Raw genomic sequence first — 19,171 nt, 5'->3', positions numbered from 1 at the left:
GCGCGCAGGCGCACTGAGCGCGGCACCGTCAATGACGAAGATGCATCGCGTGTCGGCTCCCGTGTGCATGCGCGGGAGTGACGTCATCCCGGCTTCACCGAATGACAGCGGCGGAGCAGCGAGACCCCACCAAGAAGATGGATGCGCCGGACTACAGGGGACAGCGGTGACATCGCTGGCTCCTGTGTCAGGTAAGTGACACATAATGGACTACTATGCGATGCATAGTAGTCCATTATGCTTAACCTTTGCAGGGAATGAAAGAGGAAGTAAACTCATCGGGGTTTACTTCCTCTTTAACCAGTCCATCACCTTTACCCTCAGCTTCTTAGCAAGGCAGTGGTCGTCTTGGAGGTGTGTTTGGGGTCATTAACATGTTGGAATACTACCTTGCGGCCCAGTCTCCGCAGGGAGGGGATCATGTTTTGCTTCAGTATGTCACAGTACATGTTGGCATTCATGGTTCCCTTAATGAACTGTAGCTCCCCAGTGCTGACAGCACTCATGCAGCCCCAGACCATGACACTCCCACCACCATGCTTGACTGTAGGCAAGACACGCTTGTCTTTGTACTCCTCACCTGGCTGCCGCCACACACGCTTGACACCATCTGAACCAAATGCGTTTATCTTGATCTCATCAGACCACAGGACATGGTTCCAGTGATCCTTGTCCTTAGTCTGCTCCTCCTCAGCAAACTGATTGCAGGCTTTCTTGTGCATCATCTTAAAAAGAGGCTTCCTTCTGGGACTAAAGCCATGCAGACCAATTTGATGCAGTGTGCGGCGTATGGTCTGAGCACTGACAGGCTGACCCTCACCGCCCCTTCAACCTTTGCAGCAATTGTGGTAGCACTCATACGTCTTATTTCCCAAAGACAACCTCTGGATATGACGCTGAGCACGTGTACTCAACTTCTTTGGTTGACCATGGTGAGGCCTGCTCTGAGTGGGACCTGACCTGTTAAGCTGCTGTACGGTCTTGGCCACTGTGATGCAACTCAGTTTCAGGGTCTTGGCAATCTTCTTATAACCTAGGCCATCTTTATGTAGAGCAACGTTTTTTTTTTTCAGATCCCAGAGAATTCTTTGCCATGAGGTGCCATGTTGAACTTCCAATGCTTATGAGAGCGATTAACGCCAAATTTAACACACCTGCTCCCCATTCACACCTGAGACCTTGTAACACTAACAAATCACATGACACCGGGGAGGGAAAATGGCTAATTGGGCCCAATATGGACATTTTCACTTAGGGCGTATGTTGCTAGCTGTGTAGACATTAATGGCTGTGTGTTGAGTTATTTTGAGGGGACAGTGAATTTACAATCACTCCACCTGCTTGCTGTGATGAGATGGCGTTTGAAAGGGCTAGAGTCTGAGGCTGCATTCACACCTCAGCGTAGCGTTTTTGAGCATTTTTACCGGCGTTTTGTTGCACGTTTGCATACAGTGTTTGCGGCGTTTTTTAACTTCTTCGTTTTTTTTTTTCAGCCAATAGGAAAAATCTTCATCTCTTTTTTCATCTGCTTCCTTTTCTGCTTCTGCTTTTCATCTGTCATTTCCTTATGTAAATTATATTTTCTCCTGAGCAGATACAGCGACAAAACGCCCATAGAAATGCTCGTTGTCGCTTGAATCGAGCGTTTCCATTAGTTTCTATGGGAATAAAAACGCCCAAATCAGCCCGATTCGCGGAACTTGTTTGAGCTTCAGGCGTAGGGCTTCAGTCGACTTGGAGTGGAGATGTGAACCATCTCCATTGAGAATAATGGATTTTTTCCTCTCCAGCGTTTTTGTAGCTTCAGGCTTCAAGCGACAAAACACTCAGGTGTGAATGGGGTCTGAAGGAAATCAGCTTCTTGTTTTGCTCTCAGTAGAAAACCCATTATGTGCTGTGGGACAAATGTCATTGAGGAACTCCATCATAAATGTTTTATACACCTAATAGAAGATATTAATATCAGTCTAAGGAAATTTAAGCTTAAAGCGTTGAACCCAAAAAAATATGGATCCTGCTCCTTTAAAGCATTTTATACAGCATAGTGCTTGTGCTGTGTAATTTGGACCCCTGTAACACCTAAAAAACCTGGCTGATCCTGCTAGTTTCTCCCCTCCCCTATGTAAACTGACCACAATAATCGTGGATGCTGAGCCCTGGCACTTCGTAGTCAGTTTACGGGCCTCCATCCTCCGCAGCCTTCTCTTCTGTGCCACCCCATCCCCCTCCCGTTGCAGGAATTTCTAATATATTTTTATACTATTCTTTTTCTCTCCTAATACAGTGCTCCCCTGTCTCTGTGGTTTTTAATAAAATCCCTCCTTTACCGTATCTCACAGCGGCTCCCGGTGGTCACATGACCAGCCGTGTCTCCTTTCTCCTCGTGTCCCACTGATGTCAGTGGGGAAATCTCGGCCCCGCCCGTTCCTCCTGTCAGACGGCCAGAGCGGAGATACGGCTGGTTACATGAGCCACCATGATAAAGGAGGATTTTTTTTTTTTTAATAAAACAGACAGGGGGCTCTGTGTAAAAAGAGACAGAGCAGATTATGTAAATGTGTGAAAGTGGGTTAACAACCACTCTAATAAAAAAAAAAAAAAAAAATTCATTTGATCGACTTTGTAAAACTATCCAAATTCTTTGGAATGCATCTGGGCTGTTCAAGCAAAATATTTTTTACAGTGATATCTATGGTCACCATTTTGTTCAAACTGTTCCGTATACTTCTCTCCTTATGTACAGATGACCTTTTTCTTTAACCACTTAAGCCCCGGACCATTTTGCTGGCTTAAAACCAGACCACTTTTTGCAATTCGGCACTGCGTCGCTTTAACTGACAATTGCGTGGTTGTGCAACGTGGCGCCCACACAAAATTGACTTCCTTTTTTTCCCACAAATAGAGCTTTTGGTCGTATTTGATCACCCCTGCGGATTTTATTTTTTGCGCTATAAACAAAAAAAAGCGACAATTTTGAAAAATGCATTATTTTTTACAGTTTGCTATAATAAATATCCCCCAAAAATATATATAAAAAACTATTTTTCACCTCAGTTTAGGCCTATACGTATTCTTCTACATATTTTTGGTAAAAAAAAACATAATAAGCGTTTATTGATTGGTTTGCACAAAAGTTATAGCGTTTACAAAAAAGGGGATCGTTTTTATGGCATTTTTATTAATATTTTTTTTTACTAGTAATGGCGGCGATCAGTGATTTTTAACGTGACTGCGGCATTATAGCGGATACATCAGACTTTTTTGACACATTTTTGGGACCATTGTCATTTATACAGCAATCAGTGCTATACAAATGCACTGATTCCTGTGTAAATGACACTGGCAGTGAAGGGGTTAACCACTAGGTGGCAATGTAGGGGTTAAGTGTGTCCTGGGGCGTGTTTATAACTGGGGAGGCATGGTTGTGTGACACATCACTGATCTCTGCTCCTGACGACAGGGAGCAGAGATCAGTGACACTGTCACTAGGCAGAATGGGGAGATGCTTGTTTACATTAGCATCTACCCGTTCTCCCTCCCAGTGAGACGATCGCGGGTATCCCCGCAGCGATCGAGTCCGCAGGACCCGCGATCCGACTCACGGAGGTCCCAATCGGTGCGTACACGATGGCACGGCGGCAAGTTTAAAGGGAAGTACAGGTACGCCCATTTGCCTGTCCGTGCCATTCTTGCATACATCGGCGTGCGCCGGTCGGGAAGTGGTTAAAGCTCCTTCTCCTGTGTCTGGTTCAATCGAATAGGGTGAATTCTTCTGCAGTTCTCAAGGATTTGGCAGGAAGTGTGTAGAGACGAATGGGGGACAAACTGGAGTTCGAAGAGTTCCTGTCTCCTCGTTTTCTCAGCTCAAACATTTCTAAGGATCCAGAGATTCAGGGTCCCCGTGTAAGAACAGAGGTTGGGGTTTGATTCAAACCTCTTTTTTTCACTGTGCCAAATCCGAATGGACATTCTGGATCTCAAAAATCTAAATTCAATTCCTGAATATGAGCACTTTTTTTTTTCTCGTATGAAGTCAAATCTCAATCGGTTATCTTCATACTACAAGGAGGAGAACTTCTGGTGTCAATCGACATCAAAGATGCATACCTCCATATGCCTATTTCCTCACTCACTAGTAATATCGACTTTTCAACGTGGAAAATCTTCATTTTCAGTGTGTAGCTCTCCTTTCCGGTCCAGCTACTGCACCTTGAATGTTTACAAAGGTTCTGGCCCCTCTTCTAGCCAGAGTAAGAATCCAAGGTATAGTGATTATGGTTTACCTAGTCGATTTGTTCTTGATAGACCAGTCGGTAGCCCACTTAGACCAAAGTATGGTCAAAATATTCAACTACCTGGAATATCTAGGTCGGATTCTCAACTTAGGAGAAATCTACTTTAAAACCATGAAGAAGGCTAAAATACCTGGGTCCTATCATAGGTACACCCAGAAAAGGGTATTCTTGCCCCAGGCAAAGATCAGCGCCATAAAAGAACTGATTTAGGTGGTCGAAGCAAGATGAATTTCTTCTATTCAACTTTGCGTGAGGTTGTTGGGAAAGATGGTGGCTTCATTCGAGGCCGTTCCTTATGCTCAGTTTCATTCGAGACTGCTGCAAAACAGTATCCTGACTCCAAAGCCTGCGGCTACATCACCCAGATAGTGCCCGATCTCGTCTGATCTTGGAGGCTAAGCAGGATCGGGCCTGGTTAGTCCCCAGATAAGAGACCACCTGGAAATATGACGTGCTGTAGGCTCTGTGTGCCGGAGCCTCAGTTTATTGTTAATATCCAAAAATCTAAGGGGAAAATCCTTCTTTCAGTTACCTGGGAAGTGGTAACAACATATGCCAACCTTTTTTGTTTAGGTTGCAGAACAGTCCTGGAAGAGGCAGCAGTCCAAGAGAAGCGGCTCAGTTCAGAAATTACCTTGCCCATTAACATTTTAGAAATTCAGGCAGAGCTCTTGGTCCTGAGGGCCTGAACGTTCGGTTTACGGTATTGTCCTGCCAGGATTCAAACCAACAATGCCACAGCAATGGCCTATATTAATCCCCAAGGGGGGGGGGGGGGGTACAAGAAGTTGTGCAACCCAGAGAAAGGTGAATCATATCCTATCTTGGGCAGAAAACAATGTACTTTGCCTATCGGCATTCTTCATTCTAGGAATAGAAAATTTGCAGTCAGACTACTTGAGTTGCCAGCAGTTTTTCCTGGGAGAATGGTTCCTCCACCTCGATATCTTCCTGTCAATATGTCAGAAATGGGGGATCCCAGACAGAGATCTGTTTGCGTCCAGGTTCAACAAATAAATTGACAACTTTGTGTCAAGAACAACGGATCCTCTAGCGCGCGGAACAGATGCCTTGCTATTCCCGTGGAATCGGTTCTCACTGATTTATGCGTTCCCTCATATTCTGCCTGCGTCTACGACTTCTTTGCAGGATCAAGCAGGTAGGGAAGTTGTTGTTTCTTTTGGCCCCCAGCAGGGCCCAGGAAATCTTGGCATGCAGAGATCTTAAAGATGGCAGTAGGGGACCCATGTACCCTACCATCACAGCCAGACCTTCTCTCGCAAGGTCCGGTGTTCCATCTCATTTTACAAACGCTAAATTTTAATGATCTGGCTATTAAGACCCACAATCTGAAGAAGTGTGGGCTATCAGGTTCAGTAGTTTCTACCTTGGTTAATGCAACAGAACTGGCCTCCATAATTCTATATTATAGAGTCTGGGAAACACATGTCTTTGTGTGAAACCAAGAGTTACACCCCAGGAAATAGATCAAAGGTAGAATCCTTGACTTTCTGCAGATGGGGTGAGAAATAAGGCTGGCCTGAGTGCTTTCTAAGGACAGGTCTTGGCCTTATCGGTATTTCAACGACCAGTTGCTTCGCATTCTTTGGTTCATAACTTTATTCAGGGGGTAACACTGCTTAATCTCTGGTTAGGTAACCCCTGAACCCTTGGAACTTGAATTTAGTTTTGCTGGCATTACAAAACAGCCTTTTTTGGGCTGATACGACATATTCCCTTGGTCCTTTTTTGACAAAGAAACTGTTTTCTGGTAATCATATCTGCTGCAAGAAGGGTATCAGAATTGGCTGCTCTTTCTTGTAAAGAGCCATGTTTTTATTGTTCACAAGGATAAGGTAGTATTGCGTCCTCATCTTAACATTTTACTGAAGGTAATATCAGGTTTTTATCTAAACCAGGATATTGTTCTACCTTTGTTTACCCAGAACACTGTTCTATGGAAGAAAAATCACTACATTCTCTTGATGTGGTGAGAGCAGTCAAAGTCTACTTAAAGGCAACTGCTCATATTCGGAAAATTGATGTTTTGTTTGTGTTGCCTGAAGGTCCTAAAAGAGGACAGGCAGCATCGAAATCTACGATTTCCAAATGGATTCGACAAGTAATTGTTCAAGCTTATGGTTTAAAGAGGTAGGTCTACTCTCTCAAATCAAAACGCACTCCTCTAGGGCTGTAAGTGCCTCGTGGGCAGTGCATCACCAAGCCTCTATGGCTCAATTCTGCAAAGTCGCAACTTGGTCTTTAATCCATACATTTACCAGATTCTGATGGATGTAAAAAGACATGAGGATGTCGTCTTCGGTGCAGTGTACTGCAGGCAGCAGTATAAATCCTCTGATCTCATGGCGCGCCCTACTTTGGTTTTGTCTCCCTCCCCTCAGTTGGCATTGCTCTCGGACATCCCACATAGTAATTACTATGGCTTTGTGTCCTGTGATGTACAATTAAAGAAAATAGGATTTTTATAACCGCTTACCTGTAAAATCCTTTTCTTTTGAAGTACATCACGGGACACAGCGGTCTCTTTCTGGTATACATGTGTATTGCTTTGCTACAAAACTGAGATACTTCCAGTAGTGGGAGGGGTTATATAGGGAGGCAACTTCCTGTTTAGGGTGTGCCAGTGTCCAGCACTTGAAGGTGTACTATAACCCACATAATAATTATTGTGGCGCTGTGTTCCGTGATGTACTTCAAAAGAAAAGGATTTTACAGGTAAGCGGTTATAAAAATCCTATTTTTAAAGGATGATGCAAAAAGGATTTACTTGGCCACAGTACATATTCCTTTTTTTAAAATGTAATTTTTGCTAGAGGGTCAAAATGCTGGAACTTTAAGTGGGGGGTAAATGCAGTGATGCTTATTTTATCCTTTGGAAAATTTATGTTGTTGTCATTATTGCTGCTCTGAAATGGAGGACATTAAATCTTAAGATTTAACAGGAAAACTAACTTTTGGAGTTGATCGAGTACATTACAGTGTGTGTAAGGTGTAGAGAAGTACTTGGAGGAATGCCATGTCTTCGTACTGACACGCCTTAGGCCTCCTACAAATTCACCATAGCATCCTTCTTTGCGTCACCACAGTGAGGAAGATTTACTAAGGCTGGAGCACACAGAATCTGGTGCAACTGTGCATAGTAACCAAGCTGCTTTCAGGTTTTATTGTCAAAGCTTAATTGAACAAGATGACGTTAGAAGCTGGTTGGTTACTATGTACAGCTGCACCAGATTCTAAGTTCTCCAGTTTTGGTAAATCTCCAATGGTCATTTCCAGTTAGGAATAGATTAAGGATGGGCAGAGCAGTTACTACCTGTAGCACTGCCTGTTACCACAGAGAGCATTAGGTGGGTGGTGGCTCTTTGGTTTTGATTCTGTACCACCGTTGCTTGTAGGCGTAATTCAATAAAGCGTGCAAAGGAAATCCCATCATCCTATTGAAGTTCTGTGATATGCACCCACCATGCAGGTTTTTAATACTCTTTTGTCATTGTTACAGGTGATGCATAAATTGGATGTGGAGGAAACTTTCCGGATAGAGGAAAAGTCCCAAAAACATCAAGTGTATAAACTCAAGTTTCACTTCCTACCATACGAATATTACCGTCAAGAAAAATGCTTGAGACCCGAAGACGTTATCCGATTCATGGAGATCAGGTTGGTTCTATTTCATTGGGTGAGGGTATAGGATGTGTAGATCTTCTTTGCAAAGGGTTATGCTTTCAGGCCCCTTTCACATGGATCCCCACTGAGCCAGAAGATGACGGGTCCATGTCCACTCTGCTATGCAGAGAAGAGCAGGACCGAGCCAGTTCTCTTCTATGGGACGGTCCAATTGTCATCTGATCCTACCGGCTGGACGGATGGTGAACCTATCCCCATACGTCTGTTTTCAGTGGATTTTGACAGATCGGATGCCCATCTTCCCCCACCCATAGAAGAAAAATGGGTGGCCCAATAGTGTCTATCTAAAAAACAAACAGATGGACCATATTGGTCCTCTGGCGTGAAAGAGGCCTAAAGAAATATTTCAAGGCAAAAATAAATCTATTTATTTCTTCTCTCCAATACATTTCCATTTCCTCATGTTCGTCTCTTGCTGCAAGTACAAAAGTATAACTGCGAGAAATGTAGTTGCATAGTCTGCTTGAAAAAAAAAAGACACACATCCATGTAGTTCAACCAATAAAATGGGGAAATCCTATATACACAATCCCATACCCACAAAAGGAAGGCAAAAAATCCCAGCAAAGCATGATCCAATTTTCTCCAGCAGGGGAAAAAATTGCTTCCTGATCCCCCAAGAGGCAATCGGATATTCCCTAGATCAGTGATGGCGAACCTTGGCACTCCAGATGTTTTGGAACTACATTTCCCATGATGCTTAGGCACTCTACAGTGTAGTGGAGCATCATGGGAAGTGTAGTTCCAAAACATCTGGGGTGCCAAGGTTCACCATCACTGCCCTAGATCAACTTTACTGATAAATGTTAGTATCCAATTATATTAATCTACATTAAGGAAAAAATCCAGGCCTTTTTTAAAGCAATCTATGAAGCTGGCCCGAACCAGCTCTTGAGGGAGTTTATTCCAAATTTTCACAGCTCTTACTGTGAAGAAGCCTTTCCATAGCCTTTCCTCTCCCTCCCCCCCCCCTCTCCCTCTCTCCATCTCCCTCTCTCCATCTCCCTCTCTCCATCTCCCTCTCTCCATCTCCCTCTCTCCATCTCCCTCTCTCCATCTCCCTCTCTCCATCTCCCTCTCTCCATCTCCCTCTCTCCATCTCCCTCTCTCCATCTCCCTCTCTCCATCTCCCTCTCTCCATCTCCCTCTCTCCATCTCCCTCTCTCCATCTCCCTCTCTCCATCTCCATCTCCCTCTCCCTCTCCCCCCCTCTCTCCCTCTCCCCCCCTCTCTCCCTCTCCCCCCCCCTCTCCCTCTCCCCCCCCCCTCTCTCCCTCTCTCCCTCTCCCCCCCCTCTCTCCCTCTCCCTCTCCCATACCTCTCCTAATACAAGAGACAACTTTGCTTGCTTTTGAAACTGTTGCTCGGCATTGCACGCTGCTCTTAAGCTAATGATCTACCAAAACCCCCAGATCCTTTAGTCTTCAACACAATATTCACTTGTGTGACACAATTTACTCCAACTCTGCTTTAACCCCTTCCCTGACAGTGATATTTATACAGTAATCGGTGCATATTTATAGCACTGATCATTATATAATTGTCAGTCTACATAAAAATGTGTCAAAAGTGTCTGATGTGTCTACCATAATGTCACAGTCTACATAAAAATCGCAGATCACCGCCATTACTAGTAAAAGAAAAAAAAAATGCCATAAACCTATCCCCTATTTTGTAGATGCTTTAACTTTTGCGCAAACCAATCAATATACACTTTTTGCGATTTATTTTTTATTTATTTTTATATTGCCAAAAATATGTAGAATACATATCGGCCTAAACTGAGGAAACAAATTGCGTTTTTTTTTGTTTTTTTATTGGGGCTATTTATTAGAGTAAAAAGTACAAAATATTGTGGGGTTTTTTTGTTTTTTGTTATAGCACAAAAAATAAAATCTGCAGAGATGATCAGATACCAGCGAAAAAAAGCTCTATTTGTGGGGAAAAAATTACTTCAATTTTGTTTGGGTACAATGTCGTATGACTGTGCAATTGTTAAAGCGACGCAGTGCTGTAATGCAAAAAATGATGTGGTGATTCAGCAGCCACATCTTCCTGGGCTGAAGTGGTTAACGACATTCCTACTCTTGGCACTTCTACTCAACCATCCCCACCCTTTTCCTCTCAGTCTTTTTACATTTCTTTTAATGCTTTAAGCTCCATTATTGACTATGAACACACCGTATTGTCAGGTTATATTGTGTATTGACATGACAATTAATGTGTTCCAACGGTTGTTGTACATACCCAAGTCATTGTAACCTGTACAACATTTAAAACTCCTTTCTTAAGAAGAGTTTAAATGGAAACCATACCTTAAGATATTTCATTCCATATTGTGTAAGGTAAAATGAAGGGCTTTATGGCTTAACCACTTGCCCTCTGGAAGATTTGCCCCCCTTCATGACCAGGCCATTTTTTTGCAATACGGCACTGCATTACTTTAACTGACAATTGCGCTGTTGTGCTACACTACCCAAATAACATTTTATGCCATTTTGTTCCCCACAAACAGAGCTTGCTTTTGGTGGTATTTGATCACTACTGCTTTTTTTATTTTATTTTTTTCACTATAAGGCCGGGTTCACACCACAGCGATGCGGGAACGCCGCGAATCCGCAGCGTTTTCCCGCATCGCACACCTCCCGCCGGCAGTTCACACTGCCCTATGCGGACGGCTGGGAGTGTCAATGATATGTTAATGACACCCCCAGATCCGTCCGGATATCGCAGTGCGATCTGCAGACTCGCACAGGAATCGGATCGCATGGTGTGAACCCCCATGCGATCCAATTCTGTTGCGGACCAAAAAAAGGGTCCCGTGCGAGTTTGCTGTGGGAGCGATGCAAATTCAGCCATACTATCTGTATGGCTGAACTTGCATCGCTACGGAGATCGGATGTGATTTGCACTGCAGTGCGGGTGCGAATCACATCCGGATCTCCCCCCCGTAGCAGTGTGAACCCGGCCTAAACAAAATAAGACCGACCATTTAAAAAAAAAAAAAAATGTTTTTTACTTTCTACTATTTATTTAATATTATACAGGATTTATATAGCGCCAACAGTTTGCACAGTGCTTAAGGAAATGACCGTAGAGTTACAATACGATTTGGTACAAGAGGAATCAGAGGGCACTGCTCGTTGGATATAAAACACATCCAATAAAAAAAAATCAAATTGGTGAGAAATTTAGGGCACAATGTATTCTGCTACGTATTTTTAGTTAAAAAAAAAAAAAAAATCCCCAATAAGCATACATCGATTGGTTTGTGCAAACGTTATAGCGTCTACAAATTATGGGATATGTACTGGAATTTTTATTTTACTAAGTTGTTTTTTATTTGTTGTTTTTTTTTTTTTTTTTTTTTTTTTTTTTATTACTTTACTAGTGATGGCGGTGATTAGCGACTTATAGAGGGACTGGGATATTGCAGCGGAAATTCAGTCACTGATACTTTTGGGAACCAGTGATACTAATACGGTGAAAAATATGCACGGTCACTGTACGAACGACACTGGCTGGGAAGGGGTTAAACCTAGGGCAATCAAAGGGTTAAACGTGTGCCTAGCCTGTGTTTTATATGTACTTTGTGTGGAAAGAAAATATATGACTTCCCTGCTGACAGGACAGGGCAGTGCCTTGTTTATATAGGCAGGCTTCTGTCTTGTGTGAATTCATGACAGCTGCAGAGTGCTGGCAGTAATCCATTGGCCGGCACCTGCTGATCGGCCTCTGCTGTGTTTGTGCTGTGTGAGATTTGGCAGCCTCTCAACCAATGAGGAGGCAAAGACCTGGGGGAGCAGCCACTCTTGTGCACATCGCTGGATGATGATCCATCTCGGTATTTATTAGGGGGGACTGCAGGGGGAGATGCATACTGAAGGTTTTTTGTACCTTTTTTATGCATGAAGGTAAAAGCCTTAAACCTTTAGAACCACTTTTTTCGATTTATGGACACCTTTTGCTGTGTGAAGACTTGCCATTTTTGACATTTTTTTCCTCCAGAATCTCGTTGACAACTTTTTAGTGGTTAAATGGTTTAAATTGGATCTGTACCTAGTCCATGCCAGGCAAAGCAACAACTTCTCCTTATTACCCTAGTCCCCTTAGCAGAACATATTTTTCTTACTCCAGATGGCCAAATGCAACCAGCAAGTCACTGTCTCCCCTTCCTCCTACATAACTGTTCTAGGGTTTGGTGATTGGCCCAACGCTGTCACATGAGAGAGTGGGCGGAGTTCTCTACGTTACACAACCATTTCCTAGCTGCACTTCTTGTGGTTGAATGGCGTGGTGTGTTATGAAGTCTGGGTGAACATGTGCTGCTTTGGGTGGGAAATTTAAATGTACCCGTTTTTGTTTTGCGAGGTCAAAGCACACTTCCCCTTTAAGTGAACCAATGAGAATGCATTAATGAAAGATGCAGTATATGTGTCCTCCATTAATGTGGAGATAAAGGTAGGGGCAGTTAGTAAAGGTGTTCTGCCACTGGGGCTGTTCTGTGTAACCGGATTTATTAAGGACACACCCTCACCCCCTTATCCGTATTTTTTATAGGGTTATCCTCAATTCACTTACTCGCCTACCAAGTGAATCCAGCAATCTGCTTTCACACAGGGGGGGGGGGGGGTCCCACGTTGTCACCTTCTGATGTCCTAGGGATCCCGACTGTCTCTTCAGGTTCTTGCAGCGCCCCCCCCACCCCCAAATGATTCGCCACATGGTCCACTTACTGGCCCCTGTGTGTCCCTACTCCTGGGGAAAAGCTTTTGTATTACAGCTTGGATGCTGTTGACCTTATATGGAAGTAGTACTTCCATACTGGTGTGCCTTGAATGGCACTGGAGATGTAACCATGTTTTTCCACAGAACAAGAAATCCTCATTTAAACAACACGTTTTGTTTTTATAATGGTTTTCAGATCACTATTTTAATCTACATTAGAGCTGCACGGTTCTGGCCAAAATGAGAATTATGCTTTTTTTTTTTTCTTAGAATGAAGATCACGGTTCTCACAGCATAACGTTATCTTTCATAGTATACAAAAAAAATGGGGTAACTGTTTACGGTTGTTTTTTAAATTAATTCATTAAAGTGTATTTTCCCAAAAAAATTGCTTTTGGAAGACCACTGCGCAAATACAACGTGACAAAAAAATATCACAACAACCACCATTTTATTCCCTAAGGTCTCTGCTAAAATATATATATATATAATATTTGGGGGTTGTAAGTAATTTTCTAGCAAAAAATAATTACTTTAACTTGAAACCAACAAGTGTCAGAAAAAGGTTTAGTCTTTGAGTGGTTAAACTGCCCTCATTTACAGACCAAAGTTCATCCCTTTTGATCTAAAGAACAAAACGTTACAATGTTTATAGTTTTATATCGGCATGTGGAGTGCTCAGGTCTTGATTATTGCTTATGTTCATTCTGTGAATCTGTGATTTCTGCAGGTTTTTCAAAATTATGCTTGATGCCATCAAGAGGAGAAGTGCAAAGCTTGCCTCCTACAGGGATGTTTCTGCCCGAAAAGCAACACGAAAAGATATGGATGAAGGAGCGGAGGGTACTGGAACCCAGGTGAGTCACTGGGACTCAACAGTTATCTATAGTGTCAGGTTAGACACAATAAGCAACCTGTACTTGGCTTTCCTTCTGTCTCCTACAGTCCCTATCCACTGCTGCAGCCCATAGACATTATGGGGAAGCCAAAACTTACATGGGGCTCTGCACATGATTGGCTTCTTGAGCAAATTTCTTGTTTTCCCTCGTACTTGATTGTGCTGGGGAGACTGCGGGATGATAATTTCTGCAAGTTTTCGAGTGTTCAAATACGATGCAAACACAGAATATTGTTTTCGAAGGGGAATACGCCCCATCTTGTTAAAATGCATGGAGGGGGGGACGGAGTTTGGAGTGGGGAGGCAAGAGGAAGGGAAAGGGGGGTTCGGGGTGGGGGGGGGAAACAACGAAAAACAAAAGTTTGTATATATAGGTCTTGGCTAAGTAAGAAAAAGTATGCCCACAGGTGCATAGACCCCTTCAAATTGCTACTGAACACATGTAAGAAGAAATCATGAGGACTTTTTTTTTTATAAATGTTTGTGGGAATCGTTGAAACGTAGTAGGAAGAAGGCTGGATCGTCGGGAATCTTGAGTTCCATGAAATTTTGAGTCATTTTTCGGACTTCCCTCCAAAAGTGCATTAACTTGTGGCAGAACCAGAATATGTAAAGCAGCATTCCTCTGCCCTCCTGGCATCCCCAACACCAGTCAGTGGTATTGGGATAGTACTTGTGTAACACATGAGGAGTTTAGTACCACCTCTTCAGTTGGTCTCTTGAATTTTTGTACATATTGACAATTTTAGGGAGAATCTAATATGATGATGTTGGGCTAACGTAAATGTACGATTTAACTGTTTCCCATTGTCTCATAAAAGGTAGGTGTGTGGCTGTTCAAAGGGAGCATTCAGTAAATTATACGTGTTTAGATTATACTTGCGGCAGAGTTCCATCATCTGAACAGTATTCCTCAAAGGTTGTTAAGTAACGGTTAAAGCACTGAGGTTTTTGGTATGGATTGTAGAAAATGGTGCAGTTGGAAGGCGTTCCAAAAGGGGGGCTTGAAGGGTCCTGTGTCGCTCATCAACGATGTTATAGAGGACCAGCATTACACCTCTAAAAAAAATGGACTGATTTGATCACATCCCTATTGGAGTAGGGCCCTGAATTCATGAGATCCAAGGCTAGGCGAAAACAACGGGTTCTCTAAAACTGGAAATAAGGGGGAGTCGAGGGTAGAGAGGGAACTTGTGTGCATACTCGTGAACAATACTGGTGGTAGGTTATCGTAGCACCACAAGGCACCTTTTAACGGGATGTCAGTTTGAGCTTCTTCTAGTTGCGCCCAGAGTTTAGAACTATGTTGGTGCCAATCAATAAATCTGCCAGGATGAGGAGCCTGATAATATTTCCAGACTTCGGGAAGTGCCAGTCCACCATATTGTTTGTTTGTTTTTTGTGCGCCCAGATGAACCCGATGGAAAGAGTAAGTACTTGTTTAAAGTAGTGAGAAGATATCTTTATTGGTAAGGCTTGAAATAGGTAGAAGAGGTATTTTGGGAGGGTACACATTTTTAATTCATACCTCCAGCTGGTTCTTTTACCAAGCAGAGAGCAATACAGCAGAAGTTGTGAAGTTTAATGATAGTCGTTAATTGCTTTGTTTTTATTGTTGAAGCCAGGCTCACAGCCGAACACTGAGCATTGATTTTCATGTTCTAATGAGTTGTATAATACAATTGTTGACCTCTGGGAGAATCTTGGGCGCACAAAACTGTGTTGTCTAGTAAAGTAAATCCATTATGATTGGATTGTATTGCTCCACAAAGACTGTATTGTAAGAAAACTACTGTTCTTAACCTTTTCTTGCTCAGGGGTATTTAAAGCCTAGATGCCCAGGCCCGATTTAGCATGCAAACAGAAACAATATAGGTATTTTATCTCTATATTTTGCCGTTTTACCTGCCAAAGGATATCCATTTCTGCCCATCCAGTCCTGAGATTTACACAACTCTGCCACAAAGAACAGATCTGTCTGACAGGCAAGGGGACTTGATTTTTTTTCTGCTGCAATTAAAGTGGTTCTAAAGGCAGACGTTTTTTTTACATTCATGCATTAAGGTAAAAAACCTTCTGCAAGCAGCTCCCCCTGCCAATCACAGCCAGTGCAGAGGGAGTGGGGGGTGGGGCTTAAGCAACGAGCTGTGTGTCTGTAGACAAACAGAACGTGGCTCGGGAGTGAGCACACATGAGTGCCTCCATAGCACGGGACATGCTGTGGCTGGGAGGATCCGGGAGCACCATTTTGGGGACCTGAGAAGAGGAGGATTATAGCTGCTTTGTGCAAAACTTTTGCACAGAGCAGGTAAGTATAGAATGTACGTTTTGTAAATGATTACATTTTTTTTATTTAAAATCACTTTAAATAATGCTTGCAGGTCTTTTCCCTCAGCCTGGGAATGGACAGGGAAAGGAGAAAAAGCCCACTACTGATCTCCTTTCTGTCACTCTGTTCTCTCCTCCTAACAGCATGTTTTTGTTAACACATTAGCACAGCTGACTGGCTCTTTGTGCTGCTTTACCCTCTGAGTTCTCCCGTACAGATCCTAAGTTAATACCAGATATATCAATTGTATTTGTCTCTAATACCTGCTTGGAGTTCAGCATTAATAAATGATTAAAGGCTCATCCACTGTTGATGGAGAATATTGCCAGGGAGGAAACTTATGGAAAATTGTGATCTAGTCTGTAGATGTTATAGGATTCCCCATAATGTACTAACAATCATGTCTGTTGTTTATGTCCCATCAGGAGAGTCAGGAGTTGGACAATGAAGAAGCTATTGTGGATGCAGAGGCTGATGAAGGAGATGCAGACGCTACTGATGCAAGGAGAAGAGAGAAACAAGAGGAGGAGGTTAGTATTAGTTTTTAGGCCTTTATCTGACTTGCAAATTAGGACATTTGACAGCTTTAAAGAACTCCAGTAATTGCAGCACAGTGCTGGCCTATCAGGGGTTAAGTCAAGTGAGGTGTATGCCACTTCATGGACTTATTTTTTATTTTATTTTTGTACACTTTTGCTGAGTGCTGGATGTACAGCTTTTGCTATACTTCTGACTTTGGTCTCTGATCCTGCAGCTGCAGGGCCGTTTGTAGCCTCTTTGTCTGCTGCTCTTCTCCCTTTGCCCAATCACTGAAAGGCTTTGTATTATGTGAACCCATTCACAAGATGCAAAGTATTCTGTGAATGGACAGCAGAGGTGAGGGGCGGGCAGAGCGCTTCTCTCCCACCAGAGTGCCGGTAGTATAGCAGTAGCAATTAGTGAGAGATAGAGATAAGCTAGCAAGGTGACGTTAGCATCATTGGACTTCAAGTGTTACTAAACCCAGGACTTTGCATTCACTATATCTGGTCTCCCACAGCACATGGAAATGCAATCGTTTTAGTAAATGTAAACTGTTAAATACCTTTTCTCATCAGCATGATATAGCAATCTTGTGACTTCTATCGGTGTCTGGTTAAAGCTTGTAGGAGGAGTTTTCGTACTGCACTGAGCTGTCCTATCAGGATGCAGGACCCCTGATCCTCTGTATGGACAGTGCTGATTGACCCTTGTCTGATCACATGTACTCTCCCAAGATAAAAAGCTCTTTAACAATATACACCGAACTGAGCATGTGTAGCCTGACTCCACAAACTGTCTTGTCCAGATATGTTTTGGTTACAATAGAAGAGGAGGATCTTTGGATACAGGATCAAACAGCCTTTTCACACAATGCAGAGGATTAATCCCTTAGGTTACATAGTGAGTATAACAAGAATGCTTTACTGCATGTACACATTGATTTTACTGTTGTGGGTTTAGTAACACTTTTTAACCTCTTGAAAAAAAGTGCTGTAATTCTTGGAGTTCTGCTGTAAGTAATTGCCTGGCACTTATACAAGCTTCACAGAGACACCATCATCAAAATAAATAATGCAGCAGTTAACGCTAAGGCGGTGCCTTTATACAGAGCTGGCACATCCCGCTCTCTCTTATGGGTGGTCCGATTTAAATGGACCGCCTATCCTTTTATACCCGACTGCCATCCAATCCACCAAATGGATGGGGAGTAGATCCCCATTTTAGCATATCGACTGTTTGCTGGTGTCAATGGACGCATGGAGATCGAAGGGTCCGATCAGGACCGCCTAAAGGACTGACAGGTGGACCCGATAGGTCTGCTGGTGTGAAAGGGGCCTTAGATATTATAGTTGCTTTGTCATATCTGTATATATTATACTTTTACATGGTTATGTTAATTGCAAACCAGTGCATCTCATAAATAATTTAGAGTATTATCCAAAAGTTCATTTATTTCAGTAATTCAATTCAGAAAGTGAAACTCCTATTTTATATACAGTATCTCACAAAAGTGAGTACACCCCTCACATTTATGTAAATATTTTATTATATCTTTTCATGAGACAACACTGAAGAAATGACACTTTGCTACAATGTAAAGTAGTGAGTGTACAGCTTGTATAACAGTGTAAATTTGCTGTCCTCTCAAAATAACTCAACACGCAGCCATTAATGTCTAAACCTCTGGTAACAAAAGGAAGTACACCCCTAAGTGAAAATGTCCACATTGGACCCAATTAGCCATTTTCACTTCCCGTTGTCATGTGACTCGTTAGCATTACAAGGTCTCAGGTGTGAATGGAGAGCAGGTGTGTTCAATATGGTGTTATCGCTCTCACTCTCTAATATTGGTCACTGGAAGCAAATTTACACCGTTATACAAGCTGTACACTCACTACTTTACAATGTAGCAAAGTGTCATTTCTTCAGTGTTGTCACATGAAAAGGGGAAATAAAATATTTTCAAAAATGGAAGGGGTGTACTCACTTTTGTTAGATACTGTAGTTGGCAACTATTTTCATCATAGATTATAATCGATTTATGTCGATTTAGTTATTTTAGCCCTACATTCCTTGTGTCAAGCCACTCCTGAACCAGAGACAGAAACGTCTTACCTGGGCTAAGGAGAAAAAGGACCGGACTGTTGCTGAGTGGTCCAAAGTCCTCTTTTAGGATAAAAGTAAATTTTGCATTTCATTTGGAAATCAAGGTCCGAGTGTCTGAAGGAAGAGTGGAGAGGCACAGAATCCAACTTACATGATGTCCACGGTGTTTCCACAGTCTGTTGTAATTTGGGCAGCCATGTCATCTGCTGGTGTTGGCCCATTGTGTTTTATCCAGAATCAGTGCAGCCCTCTACCAGAAAACTCTAGAGCACTTCATGCTTTCCTCTGCTGACCAGCTTTATGGAGATGCCAATTTAATTTTCCAGCAGAACTTGGCACCTGCCCACACTGCCAAAAAGTACCAATACCTGGTTTAATGATCATGGTATCACGGTGCTTGATTGGCTAGCAAACTCACCTGACCTAAACCCCATAGAGAATCTGTGGGTTATTTTCAAGAGGAAGATGAGACACCAGACCCAACAATGCAGATGACCTGGAGGCTGCTATCAAAGCATCCTGGGTTTCCATAGCACCTCTGCAGTGCCACAGGCTGATCACCCCCATGCCACGCTGCATTGGTGCAGT

General features: G+C 42.9%; 1 protein-coding gene across 1 annotated transcript in view; it reads left to right on the top strand.

Moving 5' to 3' along the window:
• POLR1A (RNA polymerase I subunit A) overlaps positions 1 to 19,171 on the top strand; it is a 183,606-nt gene that overhangs the window by 131,923 nt on the left and 32,512 nt on the right. Inside the window, exons 27-29 of the mRNA XM_077477963.1 lie at positions 7,816 to 7,973; positions 13,459 to 13,585; positions 16,381 to 16,485. Of these exons, the coding sequence (XP_077334089.1) occupies positions 7,816 to 7,973; positions 13,459 to 13,585; positions 16,381 to 16,485 (390 nt within the window). The remainder of the gene's footprint in view (positions 1 to 7,815; positions 7,974 to 13,458; positions 13,586 to 16,380; positions 16,486 to 19,171) is intronic.

This window comes from Lithobates pipiens, unplaced genomic scaffold (genome assembly GCF_037356315.1).
Source record: "Lithobates pipiens isolate NorthernLeopardFrog02 unplaced genomic scaffold, aLitPip1_a1.2 Scaffold_13, whole genome shotgun sequence".
Taxonomy (NCBI): Eukaryota; Metazoa; Chordata; class Amphibia; order Anura; family Ranidae; genus Lithobates; species Lithobates pipiens.
The sequence above is the reverse complement of the archived record's forward strand: the minus strand, read 5'-3'. Positions and strand labels throughout refer to the sequence as shown.